This window comes from Oratosquilla oratoria, chromosome 6, assembly GCF_046742065.1.
Source record: "Oratosquilla oratoria isolate Oo_2021 chromosome 6, ASM4674206v1, whole genome shotgun sequence".
Taxonomy (NCBI): domain Eukaryota; kingdom Metazoa; phylum Arthropoda; class Malacostraca; order Stomatopoda; family Squillidae; genus Oratosquilla; species Oratosquilla oratoria.
Window position 1 is genome coordinate 70622567 of NC_134782.1, and position 17772 is coordinate 70640338.

The 17772-nt window shown below is 40.7% G+C and overlaps 1 protein-coding gene across 8 annotated transcripts in view; it reads left to right on the top strand.

The window, feature by feature from the left end:
- Positions 1–16905, top strand: part of LOC143026594 (uncharacterized) — a 130124-nt gene extending 113219 nt beyond the window's left edge. For all 8 annotated transcript variants that reach the window (XM_076187251.1, XM_076187245.1, XM_076187250.1 and 5 more), the window contains 2 exons: positions 8392–8574; positions 15622–16905. In XM_076187251.1, the coding sequence (XP_076043366.1) occupies positions 8392–8574; positions 15622–15711 (273 nt within the window). In that variant the 3' untranslated portion in view covers positions 15712–16905. The remainder of the gene's footprint in view (positions 1–8391; positions 8575–15621) is intronic.
- The last annotated feature ends 867 nt before the right edge of the window (positions 16906–17772 follow it).

Consider the following 17772-nt stretch of genomic DNA (forward strand, 5'->3'; position numbering starts at 1 on the left):
TATTCTATGTACCAATGCATGTTTATAAAAGATTGGTAAAAAGAATTTTGCCACTTAATTTCTCATTTGTGTTGTAAATGGTGACTGATTGGGATGGATCTAGGGATCGTCTACAAAGTATTTTCCACCTTCAAGAAAAAGTCAAGGTTTAAGAGTGGCTGGAAGGACTCCAACCAGAACTCTTGTAATTGGGTCATTAAATGTTCAGAGATATGGTACAAATGGGAGTGAATGGGAAGAAATTTGCTGTATGTTTGTGAGAAGAATAATGGATATGGTAACATTGAGTAAAACTAAGTTGAAAAGGAGGGGTGAGTTTGAGTTTGGGAATGTATTGAGTAGTGTGCCAGGAGTAATAAGTTGGTGATGGAGGGAGTGGCCCTGCTGATAATTGATGAGATAGGAAAATGAATGAGGTGTCATCAAGGGTATTATTGACAAAAATGAAATTGGAATGGAAGGTATTGGCTTTTGTGAGTGCATGCCATTCTTGTAGTGAAAAAAAATAAAGGAGACTAAATATATTTAAATGAGTGTATAGAGAATTTTGGTAGAAATATGTTTTGGGAGATAACAATAGATGGTGTACTTGGGAGGTTCAGGGTGTCAGGTAAGAAATATAGTGTAAGAAATGTTTCCAGAAAATATGTTGGTAATAGTGAGCAGTGTTTAAGGAGGAAGGATCATAAATATACTTAGGAAAGGGTGGTGAAGGGGAAGGTGGATGAGAGGGTATTGATGGACTATGTATTGGCAGCCAAAGGGAGGATAGCAAGTGTTTGGATATTGATGTTTTCAGGAGAAACGATAGTGGACTGTCAGGTTAATTATTGTATAGTAGAAAGGAAATAGAGAGTGTGGCAGAGAAGGAAAAAGGAGATGGGTAGAAAAGGTCTAGAAATAAACAAATGAGAATGATAAAGAGAGAGAATACAAGGACAAGCTGAGAGAAGTGTGAGAGGTGATAAGGGATAAGGGGGAAACAAATAGAAGAATAATGTGTATGTTTCAAGGAGGAAATTATAAAATGCTCATGATACTGGGATGAGGAGGATAGGCGGGAACAGGAGTAGTGAATAGGATGAAAAAAGTGAAGGCAGTGGTGGAAGAGAATTGAGCCTAGGAGAATTGGTTGTAAAGTCAAACTAAGGAAGCATACAAAAGGTACAGAAAGAAGGGAGAAGCAAAATGCTAGGTAAGAGACAAAAAGGAGAGTAGATATAAGATTAAGTCAGAGTTTGATGGAACTTTTAAAAGAATAAAAAGATGTTTTGGAGAGATGTGAAAAGAGTGAGGGGGGAATGAGTCAAGTAGAAAGGAAAAGGTAAAGGATGCAGATGTCTGTTGTTGTTGTCGTTCCCTAGACTGTCTGTCTGAGCAGTCCCGTCTCCCCAAGGAATGCCACAGCCGAAACTGGGTTTTCCCACAAATCCTTTATAGAGTGTATGTTGTGTTGTTTGCGTGCATGATTGTGTATAATGCAGTCTTCCATTATGTGTTGTATGGTATGGGGTGAAGTGTTACATCCTTGGCAGCTGTTCACAGTGCGGTCATCCAGCCTCTTCTGGTAGCTTAGAAGTGCCCCCCCCCCCCTGCAGATGTTTGTTAATGGAAGTGAAGGGGTACATACATACATATGTATACCAAAGGCTTTTTTCCCCCTTACACGGGGAATAGCCAAAAAGAAAAAAACATAGAAACCACCCCCACCCATTCCCTCCCCTTGAAGGGGAATAGGGTTAGAATAATTCAGGAATTTGTTGAATGTGGAGGTTAGGGAGGAATTTACTGTGCCAGGGAGACAGGAAGAGCAGAAGTGTAATTGAGATGATGTTTTAAGAAGTATAGTAGGGGTATTTCATCTTGGCTGCTCTGTAAATTGGTTGAGGGGGGAGAATTACCATATAATGAAGATGTGGTGTAAACCAACTTTTCCAGTCAAACTGCTGTGGAGGTGCTGTTTCTTGCTACATTGAGTCCAATCCAGGCAGTAGGAATGGGACTGGGATGACCCTACCCCCAGAAGGAACTAAGATAAAATAAAACAACTCGCCTCTTTCTCAGAGAAGAGAAAGGTGATTTGTTGACCATATACAGAATTATGAAAGGTATGGAAATTCTTGATAGAGACGACTTATTAAAATGGGATAGAAGAGAAACAAGAGAACACAAGAAGCTAAAGAAGGACAGTTACAGAAGATATTTGAAAAAGAATAGCTTCCCACATAGTGATTGATGTCTGGAACAAACTAAACGGAGAAACAGTGAGTGCCAAAACTATACAAGATTTTAAGAATAAACTGGATGTGGAGAGATTTGAAAACAGGTCATTACAAGCATAGCTTTCATCCTGTAAAATACAACTAGGTAAATACGTACATATACCAAAGGCTTCTCACCCATATAAGGGAGGTAGCCAAATTCAAAGGCATAAAAACCACTCCCACCAATTCCATCCCCAACATACCCCACTCCCATCCACCCTCTTCCCTCCCTCTTATCTTGGCATCTCCTGGATGACTGGTCATCCCTGCATCTTGCCCACTGCCCTGGGTAAGAAGCAGTGTCACAAGACACAGCACATCCACAGCAAGGCTGCTTCATTAAATCTGTGCACCCCCCCCCCCACTCTGTCCCTACATGCAGAAAAGGAGATGGGGAGAAATCATTTTTGGCTGTCAATTTATTTCTCACACATACTCCCTCAGCCCCCACCCACCCCCCATCCCCCACCCACTCCACCTCATGCATCACAGCATCATCCATACACAACCATTCTCCATTCACTCCTATCTTCTGTCCTCTCCCTTCCTCAACAGACATTCCCCTCTTTCCCAATGCCCCTTTTACCCCATCCATCCATCTCATTCAAGGTTCAACCCCTCATGTTCACTCATTGTACCTCTGCCTCCCTCACCTCTTTTACTAGTCTTTCTTCACTCATTCCTTCCATGTCTAGCCTAGTAACCTCTATCATACATCTCAGGCACCTCATCTCACAAATTGAAAGAGGAAACAGTGAGTGCTAAAAATATAAATGATTTTAAGAAAGAACTGGATGTGGAAAGACACAACTGTGGGTCACTACGAGCATAGCTCTCCTCCTGCAAAATACAGCTTTTCTCTTCCTCTCTTCTATGTTTCTGCCCCATACACTGCTATCGGCACAACCATTACTTCATATAATCTTCTCTTAGCATCCATTCCCAAATGTCTATTTCTCATTACACTTTTTAAGCCCCCACAGCATTTACTCATTTCTCTCAATCTACATCCTCCACCTCCACTCTTCCCTTTCCCGCCACATTCTCACCCAAGTATCTAAAACTATCCACTTCCTCCAGTCTCTCTCCCTTAATACTCACTTCCAGTCTGCTGCCACTTTCACCCCTTGCACATCTCATCACCTTTCTTTTACCCACATTTATCTTCAACTTCCTTTTTTCACACACTTTCCGAAACTCTGTCACTAACTTCCTCAATACCTCTTCTGATCCTGCTACAAACGCAGTGTCGTCCGCAAACAACAGCTGACTTATCTCCCACTTTTCACCATTTTCTTTAACCATCTCCAATCCCTGACCCATCACCCTTGCATTTACCTCTGACACCACCCCATCCATCTATAAATTGAACAGCCAGGGTGACATAACACATCCCTGACGAAATCCCACCTTTACCTCAGACCACTCACTCTCTCCATTTCTAATCCAGACACATGGCCTACTACTTTTGTAAAAACTCTTGACAGCTCCTAAAAGCTTTCCTCCTATCCCATATATCTTAAGTACCTCCAACACTGCCTTCCTGTCTACCCTGTTATAAGCCTTTTCCAATTCCATAAAAGCCCACAATACATCCTGACCTTTTCCTATAGCTTTCTTACGTATCTGTCTTACCACAAAAATCTGATCTATGCAACCTCTACCTGTCCTAAACCCACACTGTTCCTCTCCTAACCCTCTCAATCAAGACCCTCCCATAAGCCTTCCCAACTACACTTAAGAAACTAATCCCTCTGAAACTACTACACTCACACTTGTCCCCTTTTCCCTTGTAAAGTAGAACAATATAGGCACTCTTCCTGTCCACTGGCACTCTACCCTCTCTTAAACATTAAATAACCTCACCAGCCAGTCCACTATCACTGTACCTCCTTTTTTTCAGACATTCTGCATGACATCCATCCAGACCAGGTGCCTTACTTGCTCTCATCACCTTAACAACTGCCTTCACTTCATCCTTCCTTATTTCTCGTCTGTTTTCCTCACTCATCACAGTCATTTTCTTAGTGCTTCCCACTGCAACTACCTTTCCCTCCCTATCCTTCTTCACATTTAGCAATTCCCTAAAATACTCAGCCCATCTTCTCTTACTGCCTTCTCTTCCATTATCAAATATCCATCTGCACCTTTTACCTTTTCTTCTCTACTTGATTCACCTCCTCTTCTACTCTTAATTTCTTTCTAAAACATCTTTTATTACTTTCAAAATTTTCTGACATACTCCTACCCCATTTCACATCTGATATCCTCTTTACCTCCTTTATCTTATGCTTTACTTCTCTTTTCTTTGTACCTCTCATACAATTCCTTCGTCCTATTTTGTAACCAATCTGTGAAAGCTTGCTTCTTCTCTTCTACAACCTTCTTCGCTTCCTCACACCACCACTCACTACCCCTCCTTCTATTTCCTCCCATCCTCCTTGTTCCACACACCATCTTTACACACCATGTGATTCCCTCCTTGAATCATCCCCATTCCTCCTTACTCCTAGCTCTACTCTATCCTTCACTCCCTCCCACTCCTCAGCTTCTTCTTGTACTCCTCCTTTTCTTTCTCATTTAAGCAATTCACTCTAAGCACCTCCCTACCTTTTGTCCTTTTCCTCTTTCTCCATCTATCTTCCACTCTCAACTTACCTTCCAGAAAATGATCTGACATTCCCTCACTCTCTCCCCTTAGAACATGTATATCCATAACTCATCCTATTATACGCCCATCTACCACTACATAGTCCATTAATGCTCTATCTACCACCCTTCCATCCACCACCATCTCCCATGTGTACTTATGCTTGACTTTCTAAACACTGTATGTGCTATCATTAACTCTCTAGACACATGTCCACCATCAACTCTCCACAACGATTCTTTCCTGGAACTCCACATTTCCCAACCACTCTGTTTATTGGTTCATTTCCTACCCTAGCATTAAAGTCTCCCTAATCCCTCTATGCACTCATTTAAATCTATCCAAAAAGCCTCCCTTTTTTCTACACTCTTCTCACTACCAGGCCCATATGCACTTACAAAAACCCACATCTCCCTTCCAGTTTCACCTTCATCCACATTAACCTTGAAGAAACCTCCTTCCACTCCACTACATGCTTAGCTATCTCTTCACTTACTAGTATAGCCATCCCTTCTTTCCCTTGTCCTCTCCTCACTCCTGAGAACCTCCCAACTACACTCCCAAACTCACACTCACCCCTCCCTCTCAACTTAGTTTCACTCAAAGCCAACACATCCATCCATCTTCTCACAAACATACTGCCAATCTCTTCCCTTTTACTCTCATTTGTACCACATCCACACACATTAAAAGACCCAAACCTTAGGGTACTGGTTGGAAAACTCCTAGACCCTCTTATGCCTTTACTTTTTTTAGGAATGTATGCTGTGAGGCTACAGGGAGAAGGATGCCTAGTCCTAATCCCTATCCTGTTTTTGTTGCCTCTTACGATTCAAGTGGGAATACTTGGTGGCAGCATTCTATCCCCCACCACAGGGTAGGAGAAAAAAGAAAATGAATATTCAGAGAAATGGTACAGGACAGTAACAAGGGGTTGGGGGATCATAACAGAGGGACAGTCACAGTATAATAAAAGTTTCATCATTTCTCTGTGAACAGAGTCCTCTATCACAGACAAAATGATGTGTAGCCCTGGCCTGTAGGGGTGCCCCATATAGACCCTAATGTATCAACTACATGCTACTTTGCCACAATAACATGATAGCCACTACCTCCCTAAAATACTCTGCCCATCTTCCTCTTACTGCCTTCTCTTCCATTATCATCTCTCCATCTGCACCTTTTATCTTTTCTTCTCTACATGATTCACCTCCTCTTCCTCTCTTAATTTCTTTCCAAACATTATTTTTATTACTTTCAAAATTTTCTGTCATACTCTTAGCCCATTTCACATCTGCTCTCCTCTTTGCCCCCTGTATCTTTTGCATTACTTCTCTTTTCTTTGTACCTCTCATATGATTCCCTTGTCCTATATTGTAACCAATGTGTGAAAGCTTGCTTCTTTTCTACAACCTTCTTTGGTTCCTCATCCCACTACTCGCCACCCTTCCTTCTATTTCCTCCCATCTTCCTTGTTCCACACACCATCTTTGCACACCTTGAACCATCCCCCATTCCTCCTTCACTTTCTCCCACTCCTCTCTCAGCTTCTTGTACAATTTTTCCTATTTTATTTTCTCATTTAAATAGTTCATTCTAAGCACCTCCATACCTTGTGTCCTTATCCTCCACTCTCAACTTGTCTTCCAAAAAATGATCTGATATTCCCCCCCCCTCTCCCCTTAGAACATATACATCCTTAACTCTTCCTGCTATACTCCCGGTTACCACTATATAGTCCATTAATGCTCTTTCTACCACCCTTCCATCCATGCTACTTTGCTTGACTTTCTTCCTAAATACTGTATTTGCTATTATCAACTTTCTTTCTAGACAACACCATCAACTCTCACTGATTTTTTCCTGGAACTCCACACTTCCAAACCACTCCATCTATTGGTTCATTTCCTATCCTAGCATTAAGGTATCCCAATACCACTACATTGACATTTCTCCCTAATACCTCTATGCACTCATTTAAATCCGTACGAAAAGACTCTCTTTCCTCTACACTCTTCTAACTACCAGGCCCATATGCACTTACAAAAACCCACATCTCCCTTCCCAGTTTCACCTTCATCCACATTAACCTTGAAGAAACCTCCTTCCACTCCACTACATGTTTATTTGTCTCTCCACTTACTAGTATAGCCACCCCTTCTCTCCCTTGTCCTCTCTTCACTCCTGAGAACCTCCCAACTACACTCCCAAACTCACTCACCCCTCCCTTTCAACTTAAGTTTCACTCAATGCCAATGCATCCATCCATCTTCTCACAAACATACTGCCTGTCTCTTCCCATTTACTCTCATATGTACCACATCCACACACATTAAAAGACCCAAACCTTAGGGTACTGGTTGGAAAACTTCTAGACCCTGTTATGCCTTTACCTTTTTTAGGAATGTCCCCACTACAGGGAGAAGGATGCCTAGTCCTAATCCGCTTCCCGATTTTGTTGCCTCATACGACTCAAGTGGGAAGACTTTGGGGCAGTTTTCTTTCCCCCCACCACAAACATGTGTTGGATGGCAAAAGGTTGAGTATATGCCTTGGCAGCTCCACCCCCCCCCACACACACACACTTATAGGGTGCAAAGGGCCTTTTGTTGTATGCATGTCTTCTTGAGTATGTGTTGTGATGGTTGCAGCTTCAGTTCTTTGTGCATTGGTCTGTGTTTGAGAGATCAGTGCTTATAAGGTAGAACCAAGTGTGACACATGTTGCATCTGATAGATGTGTGTGAAAAGTATTGGTTTTGTACATGTTAGTCATGGGCCTGGGTTTGTTTTTATGTCTGTGACTGGAGGAGTAGATGGACAGACCATCAGGTAATGACCTCCTTGTATGAAGAAAAGAGAGTAAGGAGAAAAGAAGAGAAAGAGGGTAAGATAGTTTGAAAGAAGTCATATGGAGAATAGAGTACATTTCTTGGCCCAGTCTGGAGGACAGATTCTGTCTTCTAAGGGCTGCACCATGTGGAGGTGGGTTTCTTGTGTTGCTTTGCATCCTGGAGTGTACAGCGGCTTGATTGAAGATTGTGGGTCTTTCATCCATTTTCCACTTTCTCTTGGTTGGTATAGTTGTCTGGTAACCTGAACCTAGATAATCCTTTGCACTTATTTTTTTGTCTGTGGGACAAATCCATTTTCTTCTTTATAAAATCGTACTTCATAAGTATTTTGATTCTTAATCTTATGTTAGAACTTTCAGAGGAACTGCTGGACATTGAAGTGTGGGTATTAGGGATTAAGTTCCTCTTAAAATAAGAATTTGGTGTTAGTCAGAATAGAATCTTTATACTGTTGAGGAAGTTGATGGAACTATACAGTTTGACTTAATTTAAATTATTATTAGTATTGATTTGTTGCCTCTGCTCTCTTGAAGAAGACTGGCATTATTTCATATGAGGAATATTGACAAGTTGTAAAATATGTTATAACCACAGTATATTTTTACCTTAATATCATTTTTCAGAATTTTGAAACCTGTGAACACTGCTCAATGGTTTCACAAATGTACAGCAAAGTGTGCCACCAAAAATATGATTATTATTCTCAGTGCAAGTCTACTGTCACCAATATTCGGGTCACACATCCTGCCAAAGATACAACAACAATACTTCGAGATCTCTTGGCAAACGACCACTGGATAACGGGGGTAAGTTTGTGGATCCTAGATAGTGAGATTAAAAGTATTGATATTTGTGTATAACTTAAATGCCATGGAAATTTTCAGGATCATCTGAAGAACCATTGCAAGTTTGAAGTCAAGTATTTTCCAGCATAGGTTGTTGGTGAGAGCAGCATTGAGCATCGGCATGCGAGTCTTGTGTGACATGTTGGAGAGTCATCTTCTTTTCCTCCTTCTCCTCCTCATCCTCATCCTCATCCTTCCTCCACATGCAGCAGTAGCCAGAAAGAGCTTTGGTAGTGCCAGAAGATCATATATTGCTACTATAGGGCTGCAGATTTCCAATAATTGAAATTGTAGGCAACAATTATTTTTGGTTTTGTAATAACTTGGTACAACTGTGCTTCAAGTAAATTTAAGATCACAGCTGGTTTTATGAATAATAATGATTTCTTCTTTTTCATTTTCTTTTATGACCTCTTGTCAATCTTTCTTCTTGTACAAATATACAGTTTAAATAAAATGTTGCCTCTCTTCACTCCTCCAGTGTAGGAAATCCCAGTTTCTTCACTCTCCTCCCTTATCTTCTCGTGTAGACTGAGAATCGTAGGACATTTTAGGTGGTATATGTTGATAAAATAGGATGAGAGAATTATATGAGGGGTACAAAGAAAAGAGAAGTAAAGCATAAGATAAGGAGACAAAAAATGAGAGCAGATGTGAAATGGGGGAAAAGTTTGACCAATTTTTTAAAGTAATATAAAGATGTTTTGGAAGGAAATTAAGAGAGGAAGGGGGGTACATCAAGTAGAGAAGAAAAGGTAAAAGGTGCAGATGGAGAGATGATAATGAAAGAGACGGCATTAGGAGGAAGATAGTCCTAGTATTTTAGGGAATTGTAAAATGTGAAGAAGGATAGGAAGGGAAAGGTAGTCAGTGGGAAGCACTAAGAAAATTACTGATGAATGAGGAAAGTGGAGGAGAAATAAGAAAAGATGAAGTGAAAGCAGTTAAGATGATGAGAGTAGGTAAAGTACCTGGGTTAGATGAGTGTCATGCAGAGTGTCTAAAAAAGGGAGGTAGAGTGATGGTGGACTGGCTGGTGAGGTTTGCTTGTATTAAAGAGGGTAGAGTGCTGGAGGACTGGAGGAAAAGGGGAAAGTGGACAAGTGTGAGTGTAGTAGTTTCAAAAGGATCAGTTTGTTGAGTGTAGTTGGGAAGGCTTATGGGTGGATTTTAATTGAGAGGATTAGGAGAGGAACAGAGGGAGTAATTGGTAAGGGACAATGTGGGTTTAGAACAGGTAGGGGTTGTATAGATCAGATTTTTGTGGTAAGACAGATATATGAGAAAGCTTTAGGAAAAGGTAAGGATTTTTTTGGGGCCTTTATGGCATTGGAAAAGGCTTATGATTGGATAGACAGGAAGGCACTGGGAGGTTATAGCAGATATATGGGATTGGAGGAATGCTGTTAAGAGCAGTCAAGAGTTTTTACAAGAGTAATCAAGCCTGTGTTAGAATTAGATATGGTGAGAGTGAGTGGTATATGTATTTTTATTTATTTATTTTTCTTCATCTCCCATTTGAACCAATTCAATGCAATAGTAAGATTATTATGTTTATTTATTCATATATAAATATAAAACACCAATGTAAATAATAAAGTGAGAATGCTTAATGCGGTCAACAGCGATATTCAGTTCACCGTAGAAGAGGAACAAAACGGACAATTGCCCTTCCTAGATACGTTAATACGACGAGTGGGAAAAACTGTAACTTTCTCAGTATACAGAAAGGAAACAAACAAAGAGGATTTAGTACATTACTTCTCCGCACATGATGATAGGACAAAGAGTGGTATAGTAATAGGATTTTTTCTCAGGGCACTACGAATCTGTAGTAATGAATACCTAGAAGGCGAATTTGATTACATTATGAAAACCTTTGACAAACTTGGATATCCAGAGGGAATGTTGAAAAGAACAAAAAGAAAAGCAATAAATATTTACAATCGCGGAAAGAAAGAGAGAAATGATAAAAATAACAAATTTTATATCAGTACCTGGCTCAGAAACGTCACCAATAATAGACAAATATTTAACAAAATCAGGTATAAACATAGCTAAAATAACTAACAAGAGGATAGGTGATTTAATAAAGACTTCTGAAAAGAGAACCAATTCCGAAAACAGCGTCGTATACAAAATCCCGTGCAATAGTTGCTCAATGGCTTATTTTGGCGAATCGTCAAGAGGATTAGAAAAAAGAATTTATGAACATAAAAACGACATAAAAGCACATAGGATATCTAATTCTTTAGTAGTTCATGCGGAAAAATTCGATCATTTACCAAACTGGAGAGAAGCTGAAGTGCTACATAAAGGTTTTGATAAATTCACTAGAAGAATTGTTGAATCAGCATATATTTCTACTAATAATTCATCAAATCATCGAGGAGGGTTTATCAATTTAGCTAAAGAAACTAGTATTTTAATTCTAAAACACGCTAGAAAAACGACCTTTCCCAAGTGTCCGAAAAGATAATTAGATTTAGTACATAAACTTCAATTGCAGTTCTACATACACTCTCTGAAGAAGTTCTACGCGAACGAAACGTTAGAGTGTTTAGGGTTCCGAGCCTTCCCCTGTGTTTATGTTCTTCATCATCCAAATAATTTGTCTAAAATACTTATCATCCAAATATATTTTAATTATTATTTTATTTATTTTATTACATATTTGTTGAGTATGGTTTGGAGACCTTTTGGGAGGATTGGGAGATGAGTGGAGAGATTGGTTGGTGAGGAACAGTGTTGGTATGGGACATTTGAGGGTTGCGTGGATTGGATTTTTGTGGTGGGGCGTATGTGTAGGAGGGGATGGGGATGTTTTTTGGGCCTTTGTGGATTTGGAGGGTGCTTGTGACAGGGTGGACAGGGAGGAGGGGGCACTGTGGGGGGTGTTGCAGATATGTGGGATGGGAGGAGGGCTGTTGGTAGTGGTCAGGAGTTTTTGCAATAGTGGTGGAGCCTGTGTTGGAATTGAAAGTGGAGAGAGTGAGTGGTTTGAGGTAAAGGTGGGACTTCTCCAAGGATGTGTTGTGTTGCCTTGGCTGTTCAGTTTATGCATGGGTGGGGTGGTGCAAGAGGTGGGCATAGGGGTGGTGGGCTGGGATTGTAGGTAGTTGAAGGGGGTGGAGAGGGATGGGGGATGAGCCAGTTGTTTGCTGGTGATGCTGCGCTTGATTCAGGATTGGAAGGGGGATTGGGGAGGTTGGTGACAGAGTTCGGGAGGATGTGCAGGGGGGGATGAGTGTGTGTAGGGGTGGGGTGATGGGATGTGCAAGGGGAGAATGTGTCACTGAATTGCAAGCGACTGTTGGGGGAAAGGGACTGGAGGAGGTGGATAATTGGATGTGAATGTGGTGGGAATGGGAGGAGTGGAAGTGAAATGTAGATTGGGAGGGGCAGGTATGCCTTGGGGGGTTGGAAAGTGTAATGGGAGGTAGACATTTGGCAATGGATGGTGGGGGGGGGGATTGTGTGAGGGAGTGGTTGTGCTGGCAGCACTGTGTGGGGCAGAAGCATGGAATATGGGAGGGGAAGAAGGTGGGGGAATTGTGTGCCAGAGGGTGTGTGGTGGTGGTTGCCAGGCTGGATGGAGTGGGAAGGAAATGAGTTGGAGAGGGAGATTGTATTGATGGGGGAGTAAGAAAGAAAATAGATATTTCCTAATTGAATAACTCTAAAACAACAACAACAAAAACAGCCTGGCACTTCATCAGCATGCCAGTTACTCACTTTTGCATTTGTATCCTGTAGGTCTATTGATTTTTCTTTCATTTGAAATATTTCAATGCATTTGCTTGGCTCCATTCAGAAAGGATCTCTTCTTCACCTGTAGAGCAATCCAGTCACCAGTTTCATAAATTATTCTCTATATCTATATACATGCACATACAAAGGCTTTTTCACCCTTACAAGAGAGGTAGCCAAAAAAAAAACAAGGCATAAAAACCACTCCACCCATTCCATCTCCAACATACTTCACTCCCATCCACCCCCTTACCTCCCTTTTATCTTGGCACCTCCTAGATGATGGGTGATCCCAGTATCTCACCCACTGCCCTGGGTCAGAAGCAGTCTCACAAAACAGCACATCCACAGAAAGGCTGCTTCATTAAATCATACTCCACCCACCCCACCCACCCTCACCCCCTCCATTCCCTCATGCAGAAAGGGAGAAGACAGGGAGAAATCCCTTCAGGCTGTGTCACTATTTTTCACACATACTCCCCCCCCCCCCACCGACACCCCCTCATGTATCACAGCATCATCTATGCACAGCCATTCTCCATTTACCCCTATCTTCTTTCCTCTCCTGTCCTTCTTCAACAGACATTCCCCTCTTTCTTTCTCATTGCCCCTTTTATACCATCCTCTCATCCTAGGTTGACCCCTCATGTTCACTCCATCCACCTCTGCCTTCCACACCTCTACTAATCTTTCTTCACTCATTCTTTCCATTTGTCCAAACCATCCCAATACTCTTTCATCGACCCTATCTCCCAACTCCCTTTCCAACCCCATTCTCCTCCTCACCTCCTCATTTCTCACACTGTCCCTCATAATCCCTATCATACTTCTCAAGCACCTCATCTCAAACACATTCAAACTCCTCTATTCCTTTCTTATGTTCCATGTTTCTGCCCCATACAGTGCTGTTGGCACAATTACTCCTTCATATAACCTCCTCTTAGCATCCATTCCCAAATGTCTATTTCTCATTACACTTTTTAATCCCCCAAGGCATTTACTTGCTTCTCTAAATCTACTTTCTACCTCCACCTCTACTCCCTTTCCTGCCACATTCACACCCAAGTATCTAAAACTATCCACTTCCTCCAATCTCTCACCCTTAATACTCACTTCCAATCTCCTGCCACTTTCTCCCCTTGTACATCTGATCACCTTACTTTACCTACATTTATCTTCAACTTCCTTCTTTTGCACACCTTCCCAAACTGTCACCAACTTCCTCAATCACTCCTCAGATCCTGCATTGTCAGCAAACAACAACTGGCTTATTTCCCACTTTTCTCCATTTTCTTTAACCATCTCCAATCCCTGACCCACCACCCATGTATAAATTGAACAGCCAAGGCAATATAACTCATCCCAGACTAAGTCCCACCTTTACCTCAAACCACTTACTCACCATTTCTAATCCTAACACAAGCTCTACTACCCTCATAAAAACTCTTGACTGCTCTTAAAAGCTTTCCTCCTGTCCCGTATATCTGCAAAATCTCCCACAGTGCCTTCCTGTCTACCCTGTCATAAGCCATTTCCAAATCCATAGAAACCCAAAAAACATCCTTATCTTTTCCTAAAGCTTCTCACATATGTCTTACCACAAAAATATGATCTGTGCAATCTACCTGTCCTAAACCCACACACATCCTCTCCTAATCCTCTCAATCAAGACCCTCCCATAAGCCTTCCCAACTACACTTAACAAGCTCTGAAACTACAACACTCACACTCGTCCCCTTTTCCTTTGTAAAGTGGAATTATAGAGGCACTCCTCCAGTCCTCCAGCACTCTACCCTCTTTTAAACAAACATTAAATAACCTCACCATGTCCACCATCACTGTACCTTCTTTTTTCAGACATTCTTCATGACATCCATCCAACCTGCTCTCATCGTCTTAACAACTGCCTTCACTTTATCTTTCCTTATTTCTCCTCAATTTTCCTCACTCATCATGGTCATTTTCTTAGTGCTTCCCACTGCAACTACCTTTCCCTCTCTATCCTCCTTCACATTTTGCAACTCCTATCTGTATACCAAGAGCTTTTTTCCCCCCCTATAAGGGAGGTAGCCAAGTCAAAGACAAGTACCTACCCCCATCTACCACCCTTTCCCTCAGCCCATCTTAGCTCCTCGTGGATGATGGGTCATCCCTGTATCCCACCCACTGCCCTGTGTCAGAAGCAATTTAGCAAGACACAGCACATCCATATTAAGGCCACTTCATTTAATCTGCAAACCCCCACTCCATCCCCTCATGCCTCAAAATATCATTCACATGTAAGCATCCCCTACCCCATCCTCCATCCCTCCCTCCCTTCCCTGCATAACATTATCATCTATACACAGTCACTCTTCACTCAATAATCTTTCATCAGCCTTATCTGCCATCTCCTTTTCCACTCCCACTCCTCCTCATTTCTCATTTTGTCCAATCTAGTAACCCCTACCATGCTTCTCTGAAATCTCATCTCAAACACATTTAAACATTTCATCTCTGCCTTTCTTAAACTCCAAGTCTCTACCCTGTATGAAGCCATTGACACAAACACCCCTTCATGCAATTCCTCTTTGTATCCATTCCCAGATGTCTATTTCTCATAACACTTTTTAATCCCCCAAGGCATATACTTGCTTCTCTTGGTCTACAATTTACCTCCACTCCTCCCTTTCCTGTAACATGTGACCCCAAATACTTAAAACTATCCACTACCTCCAACCTCTCTTCTTTTAGACTTATTTCTAACTCACTGCCATCTTCTCCCCTTATACATCTCCTCACCTTATTTTTGCTCACATATACATTCAACTTTCTCCTATTGCATACCTTCCCAAAGTCTGTCACTAACTCCCTTGATCCCTCCTCTGACCCTGCCACAAGTGCAGGGTTATCAGCAAATAATACAGGTACCAAAATAGCTCTCCTAATTGGTTAACTGTAAAGTAAACCAAGTACAGATGTGTAAGGAAGATTCAGTGCATGGGTTAAAAGAAAATAAAATAAACTCCCTCACACCATAGTCATTATCAAAACTGATGGACTGCTGATATATATATAAACCAGGTATGGATGTATAAGGAAGATTCAGTGCATGTGTGACAATGAAGATTGGATCCTGGGTAGGCCAAATAAATCTTTAAGTTTTCACGTTATAAGGTATTGTTTTTTGGTCTTAGAAACATAAGTTCTATCTGTGACTTTATGGTACAGGTTCAAGAAAGTATAAAACACATGATAACAACTTCCATTTTCTTTCAGCTCTTCCGTTCAATGTGTACCATGTGGATTAAGGTAGACCGGTATGAGGAGGCCCAAGCAGAGAACAAAAGTGCCCCGTTGAAAACATGACCAGAAGCAGATACTGAGCAAAGCGAGCAAACTTTACAAGCTTAATACATGTGACACAACCAGCAAGAGAACCAAAGTGGAGTAGAGCGACCCAAGGACAAGCAATTTATGGCATAGGACCACATTTGCTTGAAAGGCCTGCTCTTTGGTGCATATGAAAACTCAGTGTTGTGATTCTATTATTCCGTACTACTCATCTGGAAGCTGGGCAGGACCTGCCATAATGGACTGACTGTGAAAGGAAGTTAAGCCTGCTATCCAGGAATGAAGCACAGTAAAACCCTAAAGGTCTTCATAGAATAAGATAAAGTGTATATTACAAAGGAAATTAGAAGAAAATATAGAGAGCACTAGGTGTACTGGAACAATCTATTCTAATTCTGAGAAACCTCTGGACCATCATTTATTTGAAGGCTGCTTAGTATATTAAGTTGACTTATTTAGATTATATTGAAGTACAAAAATGAATTGGGCATTACATCACTGATGCATTGATGTAGCTTGTGAGGAAGGGAGGGACAGTGATGTGGGTTGGCGCAAAGGGAACTCAAGCCTTGGCTTGCAGTCTCATTAATGCCTTTCAACTGTAGTTATTAATACGCAGGCCGTGGAAAAATAGGTAAGAATTTCTAAATCTTCATTTCAGTTCTTTTGTCAAGCTGTTGACATGATAAGAGGATGTACCAGTTCTTTTGAACTGAATTGCAATCTAAGAAATGGGCTAGATGTCCAAGTCCATACTTGCAGGGAATTAAAGTATTTCAGATTTGTTCCAAAAATCTCTACACACTCCATCAACAATTACTCACTCACTATTCCTTTCCATCTATACATTTCTCCTTTCATTTGCCACTTTTATTATATTAAGGAGGGATAAAGAAATACTAGCTCCATCTATATAAGATGATTGATACACTTGCAATGCAAATATAAATTTTATCTTTGAAATGTTGGGACTTTTTTCTTCATTTTTTATTGTCCACTGTGAAAGGTCCTGTACTGGTGTGGTGTTCCTCAAGGAGTCGAGTCCTGGCTTAGATGAGAGGCGAATGGAAGAGACATGTAAATGTGTACTGCATTGTGAAAGTGGACAGTACTCAAAAGCTTGTTTTGCTGAGCCCTATCATTTAGTGGTTGTTATTAAGTTTTGCTATTATCAAGAGTTAATAAAAAAAAGAGAAGTTTTTTATTCTTTATTTTGCTTTTATTTTCTTACAACAAATAAAAGGACCAAATGGAGTTTGCATTATGTCAGTTTAATTTCTTGAATTAAAGTATTACTTCATTGATTATATTCCTGTTCCCATTAAAATTTGTATGAAAGAAGAAAAGAAAAGAAAGGATGCCAAGAATCTACACAGAGCTTAAGGTGCAGAGTTTCATATAGTTATCTCCCATTGTCTCGTTTTTCTTCATGCATTTTTTATGGTAGTTTAATTTGCTCTTCCATCCATCTCTTACCCCAGTTTATCTTCACTTTTCACCCCATTTTCATTCTTATGCTGTATACTCAATAAGGAAGGGTCCTTTCAAACTCCCTTTATCTCTTTCTCAGGAAGTCTTAGTTCCCCGATTATGTTTTCCTGTTTGTTTCATCCCCATTCCTTTAATCCTTGTATTGTGCCTACTCTCTCTGCCTCTGTACACAAACAGATGCATGCACATACACATGTGCACACACACACACACACATTTCCTTTCTTTTCCCCCACTCTCTCTACTTCCCTCCCTCAAGTTTATGTTTGTGTTTGTCTACTATTTACCTAGTTGTAGTATACAGGGATTGGAGCTGTAAATACAAATAGGTAAATACACATTTACACACAAAAAAAACTGTGTATGTGTCTGTGAAATTCCTCAAACTTCTCATAAATATATATATTTTCCTTAAGGGACAATGAATAGGAGGTAATCACTTCTTTTCACCTAATTTGTTTCATTTTTATTCAAAGGCGGTATTAATATCTTTTACAAATGATGTCTGTGACAGGAATTTACAATGTGTAAATTTTTAAGAGCCCATGAAAATAGCAATGTTGAATGAATAGCTTTCATTGTTAG